Genomic DNA, 18,992 nt, shown 5'->3' with positions numbered 1-18,992 from the left:
TAAACTTTTTTATATATAATATATGGATGCTGGCTATCCAAAGAGTGCAGTGTAATTGCGACTTCTCCCCATACATTGCAAACTAAAAGCAACTATATTCTGGTTTTGTTTGGGGAAGAGCCCTACTCCATTTCATTTGGTCCTAGTTTCTAAACCATGATGCTTCTCTTCCAACATACCTGTAGCCTGAGCAGTGATGCTGCGGCCTGACTAGGCCAACCACACTCCCCCGTAGGTGAACCCCAAGCAGAAGCAAACAGAAAAGGCGGTTTAAAGTGGAAGTTGGCAGTGTCCTGAGTGCTTCGTCTCAGGCCTTGGCTTCGGAGGGCCCTAGAACTTTCTTGGTCTCTCTTCCCCACAAGCCTCTCGTTAAACTTCCCCTTCATTTTCTTTCTTGAGTTCTGGGAGTTATGGATCATCCTTCTAAGAAAATCTTTAATACTTAGAGTTAAAATCTTTTCTTTGCAACCATTGAACTTGACCTGATGCAGGCTCTAACCAGTATTCTGAGAGCAAATTCACGCCAGCTTGCTGTTCATGTTATTGGTCATCATATTTCCCCACTCATCTATCCATCTGTCAGCAGTGTTGGAAGAGGAGACAGAAGGGAGACTACAGGGCGAAACGAGCAGATGAGCAGACAGACCTCGCCTGCTCTGTGCTGGTAGAAAGCTTGCATTTCCGCCTTAGTCAGGGTCCTCTCTTCATCTGACAGAATGTCAAATCCGGCTTCCTGGATCTGTAGAATACACGTGGAAATGTTCTGTAAGTGCTAGTCAAGCCCAGACTTACCATGAATTTAGTGAAGGATGAAAAATAAAGATAGGCAACATTAAAGGCAGTGGTGGCCTCATCCTGACCAGGTCTAACATTTCCATTTTTTAATGGCATTTGGGTTACTCAGAAGTCCTTCCCTCAGCACGTTACAGCTGCCTGATGCCCCTGTCCCCATTTGTCCATGGCAGGGGACCTGAGAACAGTCATGCAGGGTAAATGTTGTCTCTCCTACCTTCATGATAATTTCATCAGCCTTGCCATGGACCACTGCGTCCGGCTTAATGATTGCCAAGGTGCAGGCCTTCTCCAGTGACACTGAAATAAACCAGGGGAGGTGCTGTGTGATGTTGGACCTTGAGGCTCTCCAGAGGCTGTTGACAGGGACTGCGCTGCTTCACCATAGGCTCCATTGACAAGTGCTGGGTCCAGGCTTGAGCTCTGGGGTTACCTCCCCTGGGCTCTTAGCTGGGCCTCCACAGACTCAGGCTCTAATAATACCACAGGTCTGACTCTGTGAACTCCATCCAGTTGGGAAACACATGGGGGTGGGTATTTCTGAAAGTTTGGGAACGAAAACCTAGAAATGACTGCATTGGCTGTGAACAGGTGACTCAGGAGCTCTGGGGCAGGGACAGGCCCAGCCACCCCCACTTCTTCCTGTCTCTCTCGTGACTCTTAGCCTTTAACCACTGCCTGTCATGTCCTCCCACTCTCTTGGTTCCTTCGCTTCTCCTTTTTACCTTTCTTGCCATGTGCCCAATAATGGCCGCCCCCAGCCCTGCATCTAAGTAACTTTCCACGCGTCAACACTAGCACATGCTACCAAGCTGAAGCTTCAGTCCTCCCTGTCTCCATTCAAGTTCTGACAGAGGGTCAGACTGACCAGCTCGGGGCTTTTTGTTTTTGTTTTAGTTCTAGAATTACTTTTGGCAGAGCTGGGGATGGAACCCAGGGGCTCTCCCATGTTAGACAAGTACTCTACCATTGAACTACACCCTGACTCCCAGCTTGTTAGTTTAGGCTGAGGTACCCATATTGGCTCACTGGCTGGTCTACTGATTAGCCACCCCTTGGGTCAGGGGTGCACTAGTCTAATCAACTGTGGTGATTAGGGAGGTGCCACGGGATCAGAGGCCACTCAGACCTAATCTGTCCAGTCCAGGGGCCTATCTCTGCTGGACTCCTATTTACATAACTTGGCTTTGGTGAGCTACCTGCATTCTCTACAGAATTGGCATACCCCACTATCTATTTTCTGCTTTCCCATATGCTGGTTGTGTTACAGTGATACAATATATCTCTAATTAAGAAGTTTTTCTATTCTGAAATATCTGAAAAACATGGACTGAATATACTATAGATTAGATGAATGCCTCCCATGGTTCCCTGTGGCCCTCCCGTAGTGGAAAGTTTGAAAGGTGGGATCTAGTGGAAGGCGGTCAGCCACGGGAGTTATGCTCCTGCGGGGGCTTGTGGAACTCCAGCCCCTTCCTTTTCCTGTTTTGCTTCTTGGTCATGAGATGAACAGTTTTTCTCTATCGTGAACCCCTGCTGTGATCTGCTGTCACAGGTCCAAAAGCAACAGGACCAACTGGCTGTATATGAAAACCTCCAAAAATATGAGCAAAATAAACCTTTTGCCTTTATCCAGCTTTTTGCCAGCTGGCTCCTGGGTGGCACAGTGTATGTCACTTTCAGAACATACCTGTTAATTTTTCAGTGGTCACCTTTTTTTTTTGGTCTTTTTGAGACAGGGTCTCCCTGTAGCCCCAGCTGTCCTGGATTCACCACGGAGACCAGGCTAGCCTCGAACTCACAGAGATCCGCCTGTCTCTGCCTCCCGAGTGCTGGGATTAAAGGCATGCGCCACCACGCCTGGCGGTTACCATTTTTTAAATTTTTATTTATTTTTATTTTATGTGTATTAGTGCTTGGCCTGCATGTATGGAAGTGTGGTGCCTAAGGAGGCCAGAAGAGGGCATTGGATCCCTTGGAACTGGGTTATAAGTGGTTGTTAGCTTCCATGAGGGTGCTGGGAACTAAACCCAGGTCCTCTGCAAGAGCAGCCAGTGCTCTTAACTGCTGAGCAGTCTCTCCAGCCCCAGTGTGGTTACTATTTCTAACATGCCCCAAACAGTTGACTTTAAAGGACTCTTACAATGGATTCTATGGTGAACTGGTGGGCTCATGAGATCTCCTAGAGGGTCGAGTGAGAAGAGATGAGGCCCTTGCAGGTACCTGAAGAGCTCCAGCTCAAAGGAGGAGCCCAGGAAAAGAGGTCAGTGGGGGAGATTTTTAAGAGAGACTAGGGATGGGTAGGAAAATGAGAAAGATGCTATCTCAGAAACCAAAGGGGAGATTTGCCTAGCATGTATGAGGCCCTGGGTTCCATCGCCAGCCGAGAGAGTCGGGGTGGGGGAAAGAACTGAGATTGAGACCAAAAGAGGAAGGATTTGAGAGACATGAATATCCTCCTTTTCTGCAGAAAGAGCCTACAGACCATGGCCTTTAGCACCAGAAAGTTCACTGTGCCACCCACGAGTGCCCTTACAGGGAGCAGTGAGCACAGAGCCCAACCACAACATAAGTGAAGGTGAGGGCTAGCCGCAGGATGTGGGCAAAGTTCACAACCCTTAGCTGTGAAGGAGAGAAGACTAGGGGAAAGGGAAAGGTTCTGTGTGGTTTTCTGGGTCAGAGAGACTTGACCACGGAAGACGTAACAGAGGAGAGCGGGAGACAGTGCGGCAAGGCTGAAGGCCAAGTTTCTGACTCTTCTGGCTGGTTTTCTGGCTTCTCTAAGCCATGCTCCTGCCTTGTTAGTCTCCAATCCCAAGAGTCCTTATTATGCACTCATGAAAAACAGACTTGTGTTTCATATGCAATAATTTCAAGACTTCCTTCTACCAGCTCACTTCCCAAATTCAGTCCTAGTTCCCCTGGCATCTTGGTTGCCACCAGGAGACACCATCCCAGCAGCAGCCGTCTAACTCTCTTGGCTGCACACTGTAGGCCAAGCTGCTCTTCTCATAGGGAAGGTTCAAGAAGAACTGCAATGCTGGTGCCTATGACACATATGATTCACAGCTAGAGAATAAGTGAAAGAGAGTTGGGAGCTGTGGGGAGGGAAAGGGGAGGGTGGTGGAGAGGGAAGGGGAGGGCCATGGAGGAGGGCTGTGGGGAGGGCTGTAGGGATAGAAGGGTGCCTGGTGTTTCAGAAAGAGGCCATAAAAGAAACTTGAGCTTTCCAGTTCAGACAGAACTAAGGAAATGCCAGCTCATCACGTCTCTTTGCCAGCATCACTAAAGTTCCCTACGTGGAGCATTTCCTGGTGCCTACTGACTGTTATGAAAGTCATGTTTGTCACTTTTTAATATCGTCAGACAGGTGTGACATGTACCCAAGATGCCACTAAAGGGCAGAAGGAAGATCCGATATAGTTTTTTGAAGCCAGGTGGTGGTGACAAAAGGTGGGCGGTCAGCATTTCCAGAGCTGAGGCTGCACAACAGCCTAATGACATGTTTAAGACATACGTATCTACCTCGCTGACTCACCTATATTCCCATCTTCATCACCATCCTTTTCATGGTAAGAACACTCATCTTCATCAGAAAGAGTCTCATCTTTAATCTAGGACAGATTGGTCAGGAATAGAAAGTATTTAGCTAATACAAATTGCCATGAAGAACTTCAAAATCCAGCAGAAACAGCAACAGGATACAGAGATTCAAAATATGGAGCAAGAAGCTGAAACGTGGAGACAGGGTTGTCACAGTTTGGGGGACCTGGCGGGAGCCTTTGTAGTGGCTGGATGGTGGCGGGGGGTATGAGCATTATGGGACAAGGGGATCCATGCTGGTCCTAAGCACCAGCTTCTGCCTCTCTTAACAAGCATAAGCAGAGATTAAGATAAAGGACAGACAGTTGAAATTAAAGTTTGTGATCAGCCACATGGTGCAGAGAAGTCAGGGGCAGATCCATCTTCCAGGGGAGGCATGTGGAAATGTAAGCATCTGCAGTTTTCTCTGGGGAAAAACTGCTAGTGTTTTTAGAAAGAAATGTGTTCTGTAAAGGGTCTGGGATTAAGTATGGAAACTTGAACAGTGAGCACAGAACCATGCTGTGCTCTAGGCAGATGCACAGAGTGCCTAAAAATACCTACCTACAGTGTGTCTATTTTTAAAGTTTCTAGTTATTTGTGAAGAACTAGCAGTCTGTGTTATTGTGGAATCTGTTTGTCAAAGTCATGAGCTATGTTGCTCCTGTTTCTTGTGGTAATGACAGAAATTGATTTCTAAATTAATGGACCCTTTGTGACCACAACTAAAACCTTTGGGAACATGAGTGTGTGGCTCACCAAGAGAGACTTCACCCTGAGGCTGAAGAGACGCCTTTTATATACTTGTAGTTTGGGTGTTAAACATTTGGCCCTCAGCTTGGCAAGATGGTAGGACCTTTAAGAGGTGGGACCATAATGACATTGGTCACTGGGGGAAGTGTAATTGAAGACTGGAGATTAGGGTATTGTTTTCCAGCCTCCCTTGAACAGCTCTTTCCACAACACTGTTGCCACCATGAAATGAGGCCTTCACCATAGGATCAAAAATAATGGGCCCAACTGACCATGGGCTGAAAGCTCCTAAATGGTGAGCCAAAATGAACCTTTTCATTTCTTAAATTGTCTCAGGTATTTTGTTATAATAACAAAAGGCTGACTACTAATTCTGTAAATATATTTTCCTTCCTGAAGTCATTACTAAGAGTTAAGTTGTGAATGAAAGGGAAATAGAGAAGTTAAAGGAAATTAAAAGGGAATGACTTTTAAAAGGCTTCAAAATGCAGAGATCACAATGGGCACTGTGCATTCTTCTCAGGCCCTGGGCAAAGAACAGACCCGTTGTGGGACATTCATGAAGGTTTCTGCTGGACAGCCCCAGGGAATTGGGACAGGGAAGGTCCCCCGTGTGAGTACACGTGTGAGTCTGCAACGTGGACACGTGGCCTCTACTCACCACTTTCCGTTCTCTGCCTTCAGCCAGCACCTTCTTCTCGGCCTCCAGCTGGTTGAGAATGGTCTTCTGCAGCAGTGGGACGTTCGCCCCCCGGACCACAGCCACCAGTTCTCCTCCCTGGAAGGTATTACAAACCACATGACACCCTCCTCAAGCTCTTCATCTCTTTTAGGAGACCAACTTAACGCTGTGCCCAAGGTGCATCAACCCCTGGCTCTCAGCCTTCCAACTTGGGGGCCCTCACTCCTGCAGACACTTCCTGGGGCCTTTCCTACCACGAAGCCCTCCACTTGGCTCTTACTCTAAAATGATTTCTCTCTGATTATCACCTTCTCCCTGACACTTCTCTTTTCAAAGCTCCCTTAAGGCAACTGGCAGTTAGTTAAGAGAGGAACAACCCCCAGAAAATTGTGTAAGTGTGACTTATACGTGGCTAATTCACTTAGCAAATATTTATTGGGTATTGACTCTACCAAGTGCCCAGACAGAGGCAAAGAACGTAAGCACTAAACTCAAAGACACAATCACGGCCCTCAATGAATGCTGAGTGGAGTGGTCATGCCAAACAGAATTGGGATGCAGCAAGATAATTATTTAATCTGGGATATTATGTTTGAAACATGTCAGCAGAAGTAAGCTCCCAGTACTGGTTGTGATAGTCAGGGAAGGCTTCACAGTAGAGGTGACATCCAGAGTGAACCTGAGTTTCTTGTTTTAACTTTTTCAAAAGTCTTTTTGTATATGACTCACTAAAGAACAAGTTTGGGAAAAGACATTCCTGTAGCATGGGTCCCTTTCCATTTCTGTCCATCCCTCTGTGGCCCACTCTAGGTTTGAGAGTGTGACTCTCCACAAATGATTGTGATTTATGCTTTAATCACCATGGACCTAAGCAATTAAACCATTGTGGTAATAACCCTACTCTGTGACAGCTCTGATGCCCAGTATGGCTGGTGGGCAAGCCCATCTCTCCCCTCCTCCCCACTAAATGTCCCCCCCAACCATACAGCCATCATAGAAACTGGGTCTCCCTACCAAAAGTCAAAGCTTAAATAATTTTAATCATAAATTTCTCATGTGGAGCTAACGAGATGGCTCAGTAGGTAAAACACCTGCTTCCAAGCCTGATGACCTGAGTTCAATCTTGGGAAGCCACATGAAAGGAGAGAACTGACCTCCATAGGCACAATGTGGCACACACATGCCCACACAGACATATACACAAAAATAAATACATAGAAGTGTAATTTTAAAATTAAAGTGAGTTTCTAATATGAAACATGGTGCTGCGGCCAAGGGGATGAACTAAGTAACCCCTGCCCGGCTGTCAGGAGACATGAGTGAGCAGATGTCTGTTTCTCTGACTACAGTGAAGGGTCTGGGCTAGATCTGGATCAGCATATCAACCAGTTGCTTCCTGAGTCTGGCAGGCTGCCTCAACCTGGGAAGCCAGGTTTGAAACAGCAAGTCCTAAGGGGCATCGAGCAGCCATGAATGCCACAGCCAAAGACCTCCAAGGTACCTATCACAGCATAGAATCTCTAGTTTTCTTCAGTAAGGTCTTCACATTTTATGGTTATAAAGGCAATTTCCGCACTTCTCTACCCTATAGAGAAGTATTCAGGACTGGAGAGATAACTCAGTGGTTAAGAAAATTGGCTGCTCTTACAGAGGACCTAGGTTCAGTTCCTAAGACCCACATGGAGGCTAACTACCACCCATTAACTCCAGTTCCAGGATATTCATCACCCTTTCCTGACCTCCATGGGCATTGAATGCATGGGTATACTTGCATACATGCAGGCAAAACATTCATACACATAAAACAAAAATAAATAAATTTTAAAAAGAAGTATTCAGTTGTCCTTGAAGTTCCACTTAACAGAGAACAGAAATCTTGAAAGTGGTGCTGAGAGTAAAGTGCGTCTGTGAGCCCGGAAGGATCACATACATTCAAATGGCATTTTTCTTTCCCTCACACAGCCACTCACAAAGGCTGCCCAGCCCTCAGTGGCCACCAAGGAGCTGTCTTCCATCTCCTGGGAAACAGGGCCCATGGGCGGGATGGTGTGCACGTGTGCATGCCCATGTCTTAGGAAAGTTCTATGTGAACTCAACAAATCAGTATAGAAAAAGTGTCAGAGAAACAGCATGATTGACTGGGATCACTGAGGCTTCAAGGTAGTTTCCAGCGAGAATGAATGCTTCTAATGGAACCTCAGTGGCCTGCAGCCACCCAACAGTCTGCTTCTGCAAAGGTACTTACTGCGTAAAATAGGAAGGTGGGCTCACACTTCCCACGGTATTTTTCCAGGACATCAAGACAGTCTGCCTCTGCCTGAAGAAAACAGTCTGTCAGCAGGCACCTGGGTGCAATGTGTGTAGGGCCACAACTCCACACCCCAGTGACTGACCTCAGATGAAGCCCAGCTCACTCACATGGCACTCCCCCAGTCAGTCCATGGATTTCTCTGGTTCCCACCAGTGACTTTAGGGAACCTGCCACCTAACATCCTTTGTGTTTGCAACAGGCAATGACAGACCTGAAAGGTCCTCAGACATCACATTCATGTCTAGTGAGCCTATCTTAGACAGACAAGGCAGTCTCTCCAGCCAAGGGGCTCTGCAACAACTCTCCACAGAAACATCCAGACTGACTTCCAATGGAGGAAGTGCAGTCTGAAGTCTGACCTGCAAGAGATCAACATCATCCGTGTTCTCTCCTGTCCTGTCTGTGGACCTCACTTGATGCAGTGCATCAGCGCACGGTCTCTTGCACACTTCCCTAGAACTTATTTCCATTCCTGTACTGTAATCGAAGCAACTGTTTGCTAAAAGATCCCCTTTCTGAAGCAGAGGCGGTAATCTTGATACACTGTGCTCTCAAAGTGACATTTTGGTCAACAGTGCTCACCAGCCAAGAAGGGCATGCATATGCATTTGAGTGACATGCATGTCTTCCCTTCATACATCTTGGGCCAGGGGACCACAGGAGGTGACAAGGGTAGAGCCTTTCTGTCTAGAGAAACTAAGGGCATAGTGACAATTGATGCCTTTCAAAGATCTGGAACGGGCAGCTCGTACTTCCTGTCCCTTCTTGCTCCGTTTTTAATTTTACAGTGTTTATGACTTTTGCTGAAAAGGAATCTCACCATAGCAAAATGCAGAAGGTCCAAGCCAACCTCAATCCTCATCTTCTGGAAGAGGCTCATCACAGGTTTGCAGGGGCCACACCAGCCTTGATAGACGTCCACAACTGTGAGAGCCAGGGAGCAAGAATGTTCAGCAGGGGCTGCCGTCCTTACAGACAAGTCTGTTCTCACACCTGTAACCTCCTCAGATGGACATGTTTCCAGGGCAGGTATCGTTCTAGAAGATAAGGACTGAGCATGGAAGAACAACCATCCCTCATTGCAATGATCATAGATTTCTGGATCTGTGAACCATAACAAAGTACTGGGTGTGGTGGCTCATGCCTGTGGTCCCAGCACTAGGGAGCTAGAGGCAGGAAGATCAGGAGTTGAAGACCAGACTTGGGGGGGCTAGAGAGATGGCTGGGCAGTTAGGAGCACTGGCTGATCTTGCAGAGGACTCAGGTTCAATTTCCAGCACCCACAAAGGCAGCTAACAACAGTCCATAACTACAGTTCCAGGGGAATCTGACGCCCTCTGCTGGCCTCCGTGAACACTGCACAACATGGGCACACTTATACACATGCAGGTATAACATTCATACACATGAAAACAAAAATAATAAAAAATATTTTTTTAAAAAACCATACTTGACTACATAATGATAAATGAAGTAAATTCAGCAGAACATTATTTTCTTAAGGTGGTTCCTTTTCCTTGGGGGTCAGGCCTGGCCCAGAACGGCACTCAATGAATATCTGAAATGAAGTCAAACTATTTCAAAAGGAAGAGGTCACTGTAGGTAACCAGCAGCACAAGTTGACCAGCTGCCAATAGCACACGCAGCGTTCACCTTTCAGCACTGATGATGATGATAAGCATCTTGCTTCATTCCTTTGTAAAACCTACACCTCTCTCCTTGGATTCCCTTTGCTGGTTTTGGTCCCCATTTCTAGTAAGTGTCAGAGCTGGATTTGCTGGATCTGCCCCCCACCCAATCCCCCGATCTGATTGGAACAAGTCATTAACACAAGGAATCTGCAAAGACTAAGCCAACTCAAGCACCAGCCACACGCAGGGTCCGCCCAGTCTGATGTGGGAGGAACAGCACATGCTGCACTGTGATGGATCCATAGATGACCTGAACACTCAGATGTTTGTGCCTAATCTGCACAATCGGGCACATTTTCTCAGTGGCTAGAGAGCATGCCTTGGCGAGACAATGTAAAGATCACTTATTATTTATTAGGCCTGCCAGTTAGTTTTCATATGCAAAATTACTCTACTCAGCCAAACCAACCAAGGCTCCCCAATGGGTGTAGGAGCTATGGCATCAGACAGACCTGGCTCAAAACTTGGTTCTGCTATTCAGTGGTTCAACATATCACAAAATAGTGCAAACTAGGTAGTTTAGACACGATTACTATTTGCTTGTCAGTTTCACAGGAAGTCTGAGATCCAGCCTCTGACAGGATCTGCTGCCTAGTGAAAGCTAGGCATGTACCTTATTTTACTTTTTATAGATTCACACTTTCAAATTTTCACATCGAGTGAGAATTATTATAACACAGTATAAATTATCATTAAAATTGTTACCAATATTGTTCTGGACTAATGGAAGGAAGGCTTCCTAGTAGAAGGGTGATCACATTGTGTGCTGTGGAAGTGCCAAGTGTGGATGGTCAGAGAGGGAGGTGTGCTTGGAAGCATGGCAGCACGCACAGGTGGGTGCTAACGGGCCCCTGGTCCACCTGCTTGAACAGATCTGCCTGGGGCTATGTGTCACTACGGGAGTCTGGACGGTGGGTTAGAGGAGCACCATCCTCATTTCCTCAGCATTAAGGAACGACTTGGTAAGTTCCAGAGAGGAGAGACAGCTAACATTTCTTAAGGTGTAAGAAGGCACCTGTAATTTGCTTTCCTCTCAGAAAGCTCAGCCAGATAGTATCATCATTCCATGACAGACATGACGAAACGGAAGTTCACAGGTGCAACCTCTCAGACAGATAGACCAATTACACTCTATATTACACTACTATAACAAAATAGTACAAGCTAGGTAGTTTAGACACAATTACTATTTGCTTGTCAGTTTCACAGGAAGTCCAAGATCAAGCCTCTGACAGGATCTGCTGCCTAGTGAAAGCTGCATGTTGGGGAAGGAAGGGGTACTATGCTCTTATACCTGCAGGTAAGGGGACAAGAGGAACAAACTACTACTCTCAAACTCCCTTACAAAAGTTCTCAACCAACATCTTTCTTGACAAGAAGGCCCCACATGCTCTAGTTACCTGGGAAAGATACACCACGTCTTAATTCCATTAAGTTTCCACACTTGAATTTTGGAAGAGACATGTTGAACCACTGCATAGCAGAACCAAGTTTTGAGCCAGGTCTGTCTGATGCCATAGCTCCTACACCCATTGGGGAGCCTTGGTTGGTTCGGCTGAGTAGAGTAATTTTGCAGAAAGTGAGGCTCAAGCTGGGTCCAGGAAGCCAGATACCGGGCAGCAATGGGGGTCCAGGGAAGGAGGAACCTACACCTTCAAAAGTACTAACTGTAGGGACGAAAACCAAGTAAGTGCAGAAAGGTTCCTGCTCTGAGATATGTGGAGAAAAAGGACTGGGTGGAGCCAGGGAGAGATAGAAGGAAGAAGAAAGGAAAGCTAACGATTCCAGACAAACTAGGTTTCTGGAACCAACTAGAAACTCTAAGAGATCACAAAGGCAATCAGATGCCCAGAGGGAAGAGAAAGGGGCTTGGACCTCCTCAGCATCCAGTCTGAGAACAAGGCTCAGGGCTTCTCTGAGAACAGGACCTTAGTAATGTGTGATTCCAGCATACTACTGGCATATGGCTGGAGATAAAAAACAAAACAAACAAACAGACATTTGGGTCAAGTCAGGAAAAAGTCTCTGAAGACAGAGGGCCTTGCATATAGCTCTACAGAGGAAAGCAAGGTGAGGGGGAAAAAAACAGGGCCCAAATTAATTTAAAACATCTCAGCTGGGCGTGGTGGCGCACGCCTGTAGTCCCAGCACTCGGGAGGCAGAGGCAGGCGGATCTCTGTAAGTTCAAGTCCAGCCTGGTCTACATAGTGGTTCCAGGACAGCTGGGGCTACAGGGAGACCCTGTCTCAAAAAGACAAAAAAAAAAAAAATCTCTGCAGCATTTGTATTGATATGGTCTCCATGGTTTGTACTAGCTTCTCATCCTCTCTCTTCTTTGGTTCTGGGAGGAGAGATGAGGACGAAGGTTGATCACATGGTTACAGAAGGCGTTGGGAGTGAGAGCTGGGGGCACTTGGAAAGGAACAGTATAAAGAGGATGACTCTGAAAGACTGGAAGCAAAACAGAAGACACTTGGAAGGTGCATATGGAAAGGGCCAGCAGGAGGCAAGACTTCCAATATGGTGGCAGACGCTGGAAGCAAGTGTCTACTGGCACCAGAGACATGGGGGAACATTCTGTCTCCCTGTCTCTCTGTGTGTGTTTGTGTATAATTCCATTGGTCTGCCTGATGGGAAGGGGCGTAGAGGAGGCCTGCTTGACACAGTGTTTAGGAAACATGAACCACAATCATGTAGGTGCTTAGCCGGACAGCTGGTACACGGCAGATTCTCCAAAAGATCATGGTTCTTTCACTGTTGTTAAGGAAGTACTGGTTTTCTTTTCATCTTGGGCTGTAGACTAGACTCATAGGTATAACAGTTAGACCTTGCCACCATCCAAAAGGCTTTATAATCTCTCAAATAGGAGCGTGTGCCAATACTTACACCCACGAGAACATTGATGTGACTAACATTTATTAGCCATTTGGCCCCAGGCTTGGGTAAGTCTGATGCCAGAAGAAAAAGTTAATAGTATTGTGTTAGAGTCTGGGACACAGCTGTGATGGACGGGGGTATGCCAAGCTGGAAATGTGACGGAAGCCTGTCAGAGTCCTGGGGGCGCCCATGAAGTGGAGTGCAGCGATCAGGGAAGGCTTCACATAAGAAGGCTGCTTTTGAGCTGGGCCTGGGAATGAGAAAAGATTCTACAGCTCATGAAGGGCCATGATATTCCAGTAATTACATGGAGAAAGCGAAGAAGTGGGGAACTGGTGACACGTTCAGAAGATGACGTCTGCGTTCAGGACACATCTTAAGAGATAGGGAAGGAAGGGGCTGGAAAGACAGGTGGAGTCAGGAGAGTTCTTGAATGCTGAAGAGTCAAGCTGTGGAGTGTGGAGATAAGATGAACAAGGGCAAATATAAGCTTGGGGGTGAGAGAGCGAGAGTGAGAGAGAAGAACTAAGCAGAGAATGACAGAATGGAGAGATAGAGGAGTGGGTGGTAGCTTCAAAGATGGCCACAAAGACTCCAGCCTCTTGGTATGCACATCATTACGTAGGCCCCAGTCTTTCAGTGTGCTAGGCCTCATGACGGGTTTCTAATAAGCAGAAGAATATACAGTAGCTCCCTGAATGCACCTGGTCATGTTTAATATGCAGAATAAGTATGGGTATCACTTTTGAGATTAAGTTGACAAAAGGCCAGCTTGCATCTGCATTCTCTTTCTCAGTGCCCTGCTCCGGAGAAAACATGCTACCATTCTGATGGACAGCCTCATGGAGAAATTGACGGCAAGAAATTATGTCTCTGGCCTACAACCAGTGAGGACAAGGATCCTGCTGACAACCACTTAGTGAGCTTGGTCTACCATCAACTATAGAAAGAGCTTGGAAGCAAATTTGTCCCAAAGTGAAAATCCCCCTGTGACGCTTCAGCCCCCTGAGCTGGGCTCCATTTAGCTCTGAGCTTCAGAAACAGTAGGATAATAAATGTTGGTTGTTTTAAGGTGCTGTTGTGTAGGTAAACTATTACAAAGTAATAGGTAACTAATACAAAGAAGATTGGGTGCAGAGGCCTGTAGGCAGTGACTGTGCAGTCTCCTGTTCCAATTCTCTGTGATGCCTCACTGTCCTTCCACCCTGGAAGTTCCAAGAAAACATCATTTTCCTTCCAAAACATTCTCCTTTTGAGTGGAGTCACTATGCCAACATTACAGTTACACCTGAATAAACAGCCCGACTTTCAATGGTAGTTGTAAGAGTGGGCCTGAACTCAGCAGGCATTCCTTCCTCCAGATGTCTCTCAGAACTGTGCTTCTGAGCCAGGCCTCACCCATAACTTTATTCAAAACCATTTCTCTAACATCAATTTGGGAAGCTACAAGCTTGTCAGACAATCTTGTCTTTTCACCCCTAGGCCTAAAGATTTTCATACACACAATGTCAGGCGTTCTTCTCAATCTTCATTGTTTTCAATGAAGATATAAATATGAATGTGCTGCCGTTCAGCACTTTGATTTGTGGATGCTCAAGCATACTTGCATTCATCGTATTCGGTGGAGGGCATCAAGGTCTGGAGTACAGGCTTAGTGACCTTGTTTTCATTATAAACAGTCTATATTCGGTCCATTTTGTAAAAATCATTCCTATGCTTTTGTGTCTCAGGTAATTAGAACTTTCTGTGACCAGACACCAAACAACTTTGAGTACAGCAATCAGCTCTAAACCAAGAGAACCCTGTTATCTAATGGTACTGACTTACTCACTGAACTGAATTTACTAATATCTATTTGAACACAGATAACATAGAATATGAGGTGAGTGAAATCATAGATAAGGGAGGGGAGGCTACTATGCACACAGACAGAAAGAAATCACCTGATTTTGTTTTCTTGTTTATATGTTTTGAGATAAGGTCTCATGTAGTCCAGGCTAGCCTCAAACTCATCATGAACCTTAAACTTCTGATATTTCTGCCTCCTAAGTGCTGGGATTACAAATGTGTGGCACCACACCTGGCTTATGTAGTGCCAGGAATCGAGGCTCAAGGTTAAAAGAAAAAGGTGCTCGTTGTAGCCTTCAACATATCATCCAAACAATTTTGAAAAAAAAAATGGACTGGAAGAAATTATTTTATTTTGAATTACCAGTTAGTCCTTTGGAACTCAGCATTTCCTCCCAAAGCTCCTGGGTGCTGATGTTGACCTGAAACCAAAGAGAATCAAAAGTGCTGTCAGCGATGGCACAGATGGGGCCACTTCATGCACTTTCCCCAGATTCTCTCTCAAATAGTCACGGGTACAGTTCAACTTGTCCTCTCTCCCCTCCCCTCCCCTCTCCTCTCTCTTCCTCCTCCTCTTAATCTAAAAACAATGTATACTATTCTCAGACATTAAAAATGTTACATGTTATTTGTCCAGAAATAATATGTAAGGTTGTTTTATGTTGTTAACCTGCACACAGTTTCACACTTTCCTTTTATAGTTTGTGTGTTCACTCAATCAGAAATAATTGAATTTATTGCCATTCACTCACATTTTCTTATTTACAAAGAGTTCTAGTTTATATTAGATATGAAACAGGAGAATAAATATTATTCCCTCTCCAATTCGTTTTTTAAATTTATTTCATTTTTATTTTATGTGTATATTTTGCCTGCATGTAAATGCACCCAAGTGCTCAATGCCTGTGGATGCCAAAAGAGGGCATCGGATTCCCCTGGAACTGGAGTTATGGACCGTTGTTAGCCACCATGTGGGTGCTGAGAACTGAACCTAAGTCCTTTGCAAGAGTAGCCAATGCTCTTAACTGCTGAACCATCTCTCTGGCCCCTCCACTTCTTTATAATGTATGCAAAAATACATTTTAAAATTTTAAAACAATTTCAAAACTACAAAAACTTTAAACTATACGTGAAAGTGCAGTGCAAAGAACATTTGGGACACTTCAGTGCATTGTCTGTCATAACCACAACTGAAAATCAGGAGGAAGACTCACTGACGTCCTATTACCAAGTACCATGCAATCCTTAGGTACCACTCATTCCAATAATGTCCAAAAGAGCTCCTCAGGGGCTGGGGAGATGACTCAGTGGGTAAAGTGATAGTTGAACAAGTAGGAGCACCTAACCTGGAACTTTAACACCACATAAAAAGTGTGACACAGTGGTATGCATCTGAGGGTAGAGACAGGACCGTTCTGGGAGCTTGCTACCAGTCAGTGTAGCTGAAATGAAGGGTTCCAGGTTCAGCATCTCAAAAAATAAGGTGTGGGTTAGGCATGGTGGTGCACACCTTTAACCCCAGCATTCAAGAGGAAGAGGCAGGAAGATCTCCATCGTGAGTTCCAGGCCGGCCAGTGCTGCATAGTGAGAAGAAGGCATCCCAACATCAGCCTTTGACTTCTACATGCCCCACAGGGGAGCCAACGTGCAGGTGGATACAAAAGAGAAAAACCCTAAATGAGAAAGTTGGATTGATGTCTGTTATCCTGGGCCCACAGCTACTGTCCAGAGGCTTAGCTGATGTCATTGATACCATATCTCCTAGTCCCTGTAGTGGAGTGGCTACGCCAGCTCTGAGGCCAGGTGAAGTGCCTTACTCTTAGTTGCTAGATATAACAGTAAAGGAAATACCTGAACTTCCTTAAGCCCTGCATTTGGAGAGCATGAACAGACTGCCTGGCACCTTTTGACAAGCTTATTACTTGAAGTGTGATTTCTGTTTCAGTCATAGAAGGAACTATGAAGACAGAGAAGACAGCATTCCTGGTTTGTCAGTTCCTGGGCTCTGCTTTCAGAGCACGGCACAGATGCCTCATAGGGTGGAGAAGGATGCCACGCCCCTCCTTCCTCAGCACTTAACTTTGAATACTATCTCATGTTCGGCACTCCGAGGAATAATATGAAATACTGTTAACAAGTGGTATTAACCCCCAAAGGGGATATACAGCATTAACAGTTAAACTGATGGGCACATGGGTCAGTATTCTGAGAAACTTGGAGAGCATTCAGGCCGGTCTGGAAGAATGACCCAGTTTTCAGCAGGCCGTCCAAATGATATGACAGTATTCTCTCTCAATTCCAGGGCCCATGCCACTATGTCTTCACCATGACTTTAGAATCACCCAGTATTTATTATCCAGGATGATGAAGAAGGTAGATAGAGAGTGCTTCAGGTGTCAACTTGACATATCAATTGAGGAATTTCCTCCATTGGATTGGCTGTGGCGGTGTCTGTGGGGCATTTTCTTGATTGTTGAGTGATGTGGGAGGTCCTAGCCCACCATGGGTGGTACCACCCCGGGGCAGGTGGGCCTGTGTTATGCAAGAAAGCAGGCTGAGCACAGGCCAGGGAAGCAAGCCAGTAAGCAGCATTCCTCCATGGTCTGAGCTTCAATTTCTGCCACCAGGTTCCTGCTCGAGCTCCTGCCCTGGCTTCCCTTGAAGGACTGCACTGTAAGTTGAAATAATACTTTCCTCCTCAAGTTGGTTTTAGTCATGGTGTTTATCATAGCAATAGAAAGTAACTAGGACACACGGTGACACATGCCTGAAGTTTCAGCACTGGGGAGGCTGAGGCAGGGGACGTCTGAGTCAGGTGTCAGCCTGGGTTATAAAGTGAGATTAAGGCCATCCAGAGCTACATGGAGTGACCTGTCTCAGAAACAATTGCACTAAGGCAGTCTGCATAACAAATGCGCATCATATAGTACGTCTCAAGCCACACTGTTGCAGTGAATGTTTAAACAGAAAGAACAGTGAAGAGGAACGGGGCACCATAGAGTACACAGACAGATGCAGGCCCAAATGGAGAGAATCTGTATATAGTCTCTGAGTTTGCCACAAGTGTTACTCAACAGAAACTATGAAGCACAGGGAATTAGGCTGCTTCAGCTTTTCCCTTTTTAAATTTTAGTACATATTTGTGTCCTATGATTGCATAAGCACTATATAAGAAGTTCTGTCCAATTTTTGGTATATACTTAAGTAGAAAAAGTTTGTCATTACTAAGTGTTCGTTCAGTTTTTCTACTTTAACACAGACGGGCATAACACTCAGGATCGAGAACACTGTCGCCTTCTGCTGGCTGGTAGGACGTCATCTTTCCACCGACTGCACCACACTCCCACACCTCCGGCCTAGCTCGCACCCCCAGCCAAGTACCCGGAGCTAGCGCTCTTTGCTGCTTACCTGCAGAGCAATCTCCTTCTTCTTGCCGCCCATGGTTCTGCAAAGAAACCAAACCCTTTTACCTGGGGATTGAGTGTTCAGTGCGACAGTCAGCCCACAACCTCTGCGAATCAGCCAGCCAGGAGCCTCCTAAGACAAGAGCCCTCTGCCTTTTTAAAGGTGCTTCTAAGAGGCAGCAAATCAACGTACTGATGCAAAATGAATGAACACACACACACACACACACACACACACACACACGCACGCACACACACGCCCCAACACCAGAACGGGCTAAGCCTGCAGCCCTTGGGCTCCTCGGGATCCGCGTCTACAGGCAGCGCCTGGCAGCTTGTCACTTTAGAGAGTCATTATAGGGATTCCAGTAGCAAAAGATCCCGTTGTCCTTACTGTTCCCATGTACCACAGGGAAAGAACTATCTCCCGACAGATGCCGAGATACCGAATCCCCAGTGCGCACACCGAGTGTACAACAGACTCCGTGGCGACCTGACTACGGTCGTCCTGGCAACCTAGCACCCAGCCCAGAATGCCCGGCAGTCCGCAGCCACCTAAGCCACGCCCACTCTGCACCCCTCTGTGCTCCCCGGGCACTCGGCCCTCCCAAGACTGAGGTCGTCCCGCCCCTTGCTGGAAGGAGTGAACTGTGGGAACGCTCTGATTGGCTGCAGGGAGGGGGTTATGTGAAGGTCTGGAGGCGCTTTTGTGCTCTGTGCCAGTGCTCTGATTCCCAGGACCCTTCCTCCGCTTCTGCCAGGAGTGGTGTTGCAGCTTACCTTCCACGACACATTTGCAGGAGTGTCACTCGGGAGATGGCTTTTCAGAAGTCTGAAAGAGTTGTCTTTAAGCCCCTCGAATGTATGAGTTCAAAATTAAGCATGAAAGCCAAGTGGAACAGAACCAAAAATAGTTACAGATATGTAGACTATCAATAGTCTGATTTACACCATCAAAACAAGGAAAAAAAGCAAAACCCAAAAAAACCCTCAAAATGCATCAGTTTTTACTGTAAAATATAAAACTTTAAAATTTCCTGAAGAAGGTGCAC

The 18,992-nt window shown here is 46.2% G+C and overlaps 1 protein-coding gene across 2 annotated transcripts in view; it reads right to left on the bottom strand.

The window, feature by feature from the left end:
• Positions 1-18,102, bottom strand: part of Nme9 (NME/NM23 family member 9) — a 23,654-nt gene extending 5,552 nt beyond the window's left edge. For both annotated transcript variants that reach the window (XM_008837436.2, XM_029565579.1), the window contains exons 1-8: positions 17,945-18,102; positions 14,901-14,958; positions 8,941-9,044; positions 8,055-8,126; positions 5,789-5,905; positions 4,331-4,406; positions 1,010-1,092; positions 647-739 (exon numbers count right to left, since the gene is read on the bottom strand). In XM_008837436.2, coding sequence (XP_008835658.1) covers positions 647-739; positions 1,010-1,092; positions 4,331-4,406; positions 5,789-5,905; positions 8,055-8,126; positions 8,941-9,044; positions 14,901-14,958; positions 17,945-17,977 — 636 coding nt within the window. In that variant the 5' untranslated portion in view covers positions 17,978-18,102. The remainder of the gene's footprint in view (positions 1-646; positions 740-1,009; positions 1,093-4,330; positions 4,407-5,788; positions 5,906-8,054; positions 8,127-8,940; positions 9,045-14,900; positions 14,959-17,944) is intronic.
• Positions 18,103-18,992: the final 890 nt, after the last annotated feature.

This window comes from Nannospalax galili, unplaced genomic scaffold, assembly GCF_000622305.1.
Source record: "Nannospalax galili isolate Female #2095 unplaced genomic scaffold, S.galili_v1.0 scaffold1458, whole genome shotgun sequence".
Classification (NCBI taxonomy): domain Eukaryota; kingdom Metazoa; phylum Chordata; class Mammalia; order Rodentia; family Spalacidae; genus Nannospalax; species Nannospalax galili.
Note: the sequence above shows the minus strand (reverse complement) of the source record. Positions and strands in the feature narration are given on the sequence as shown.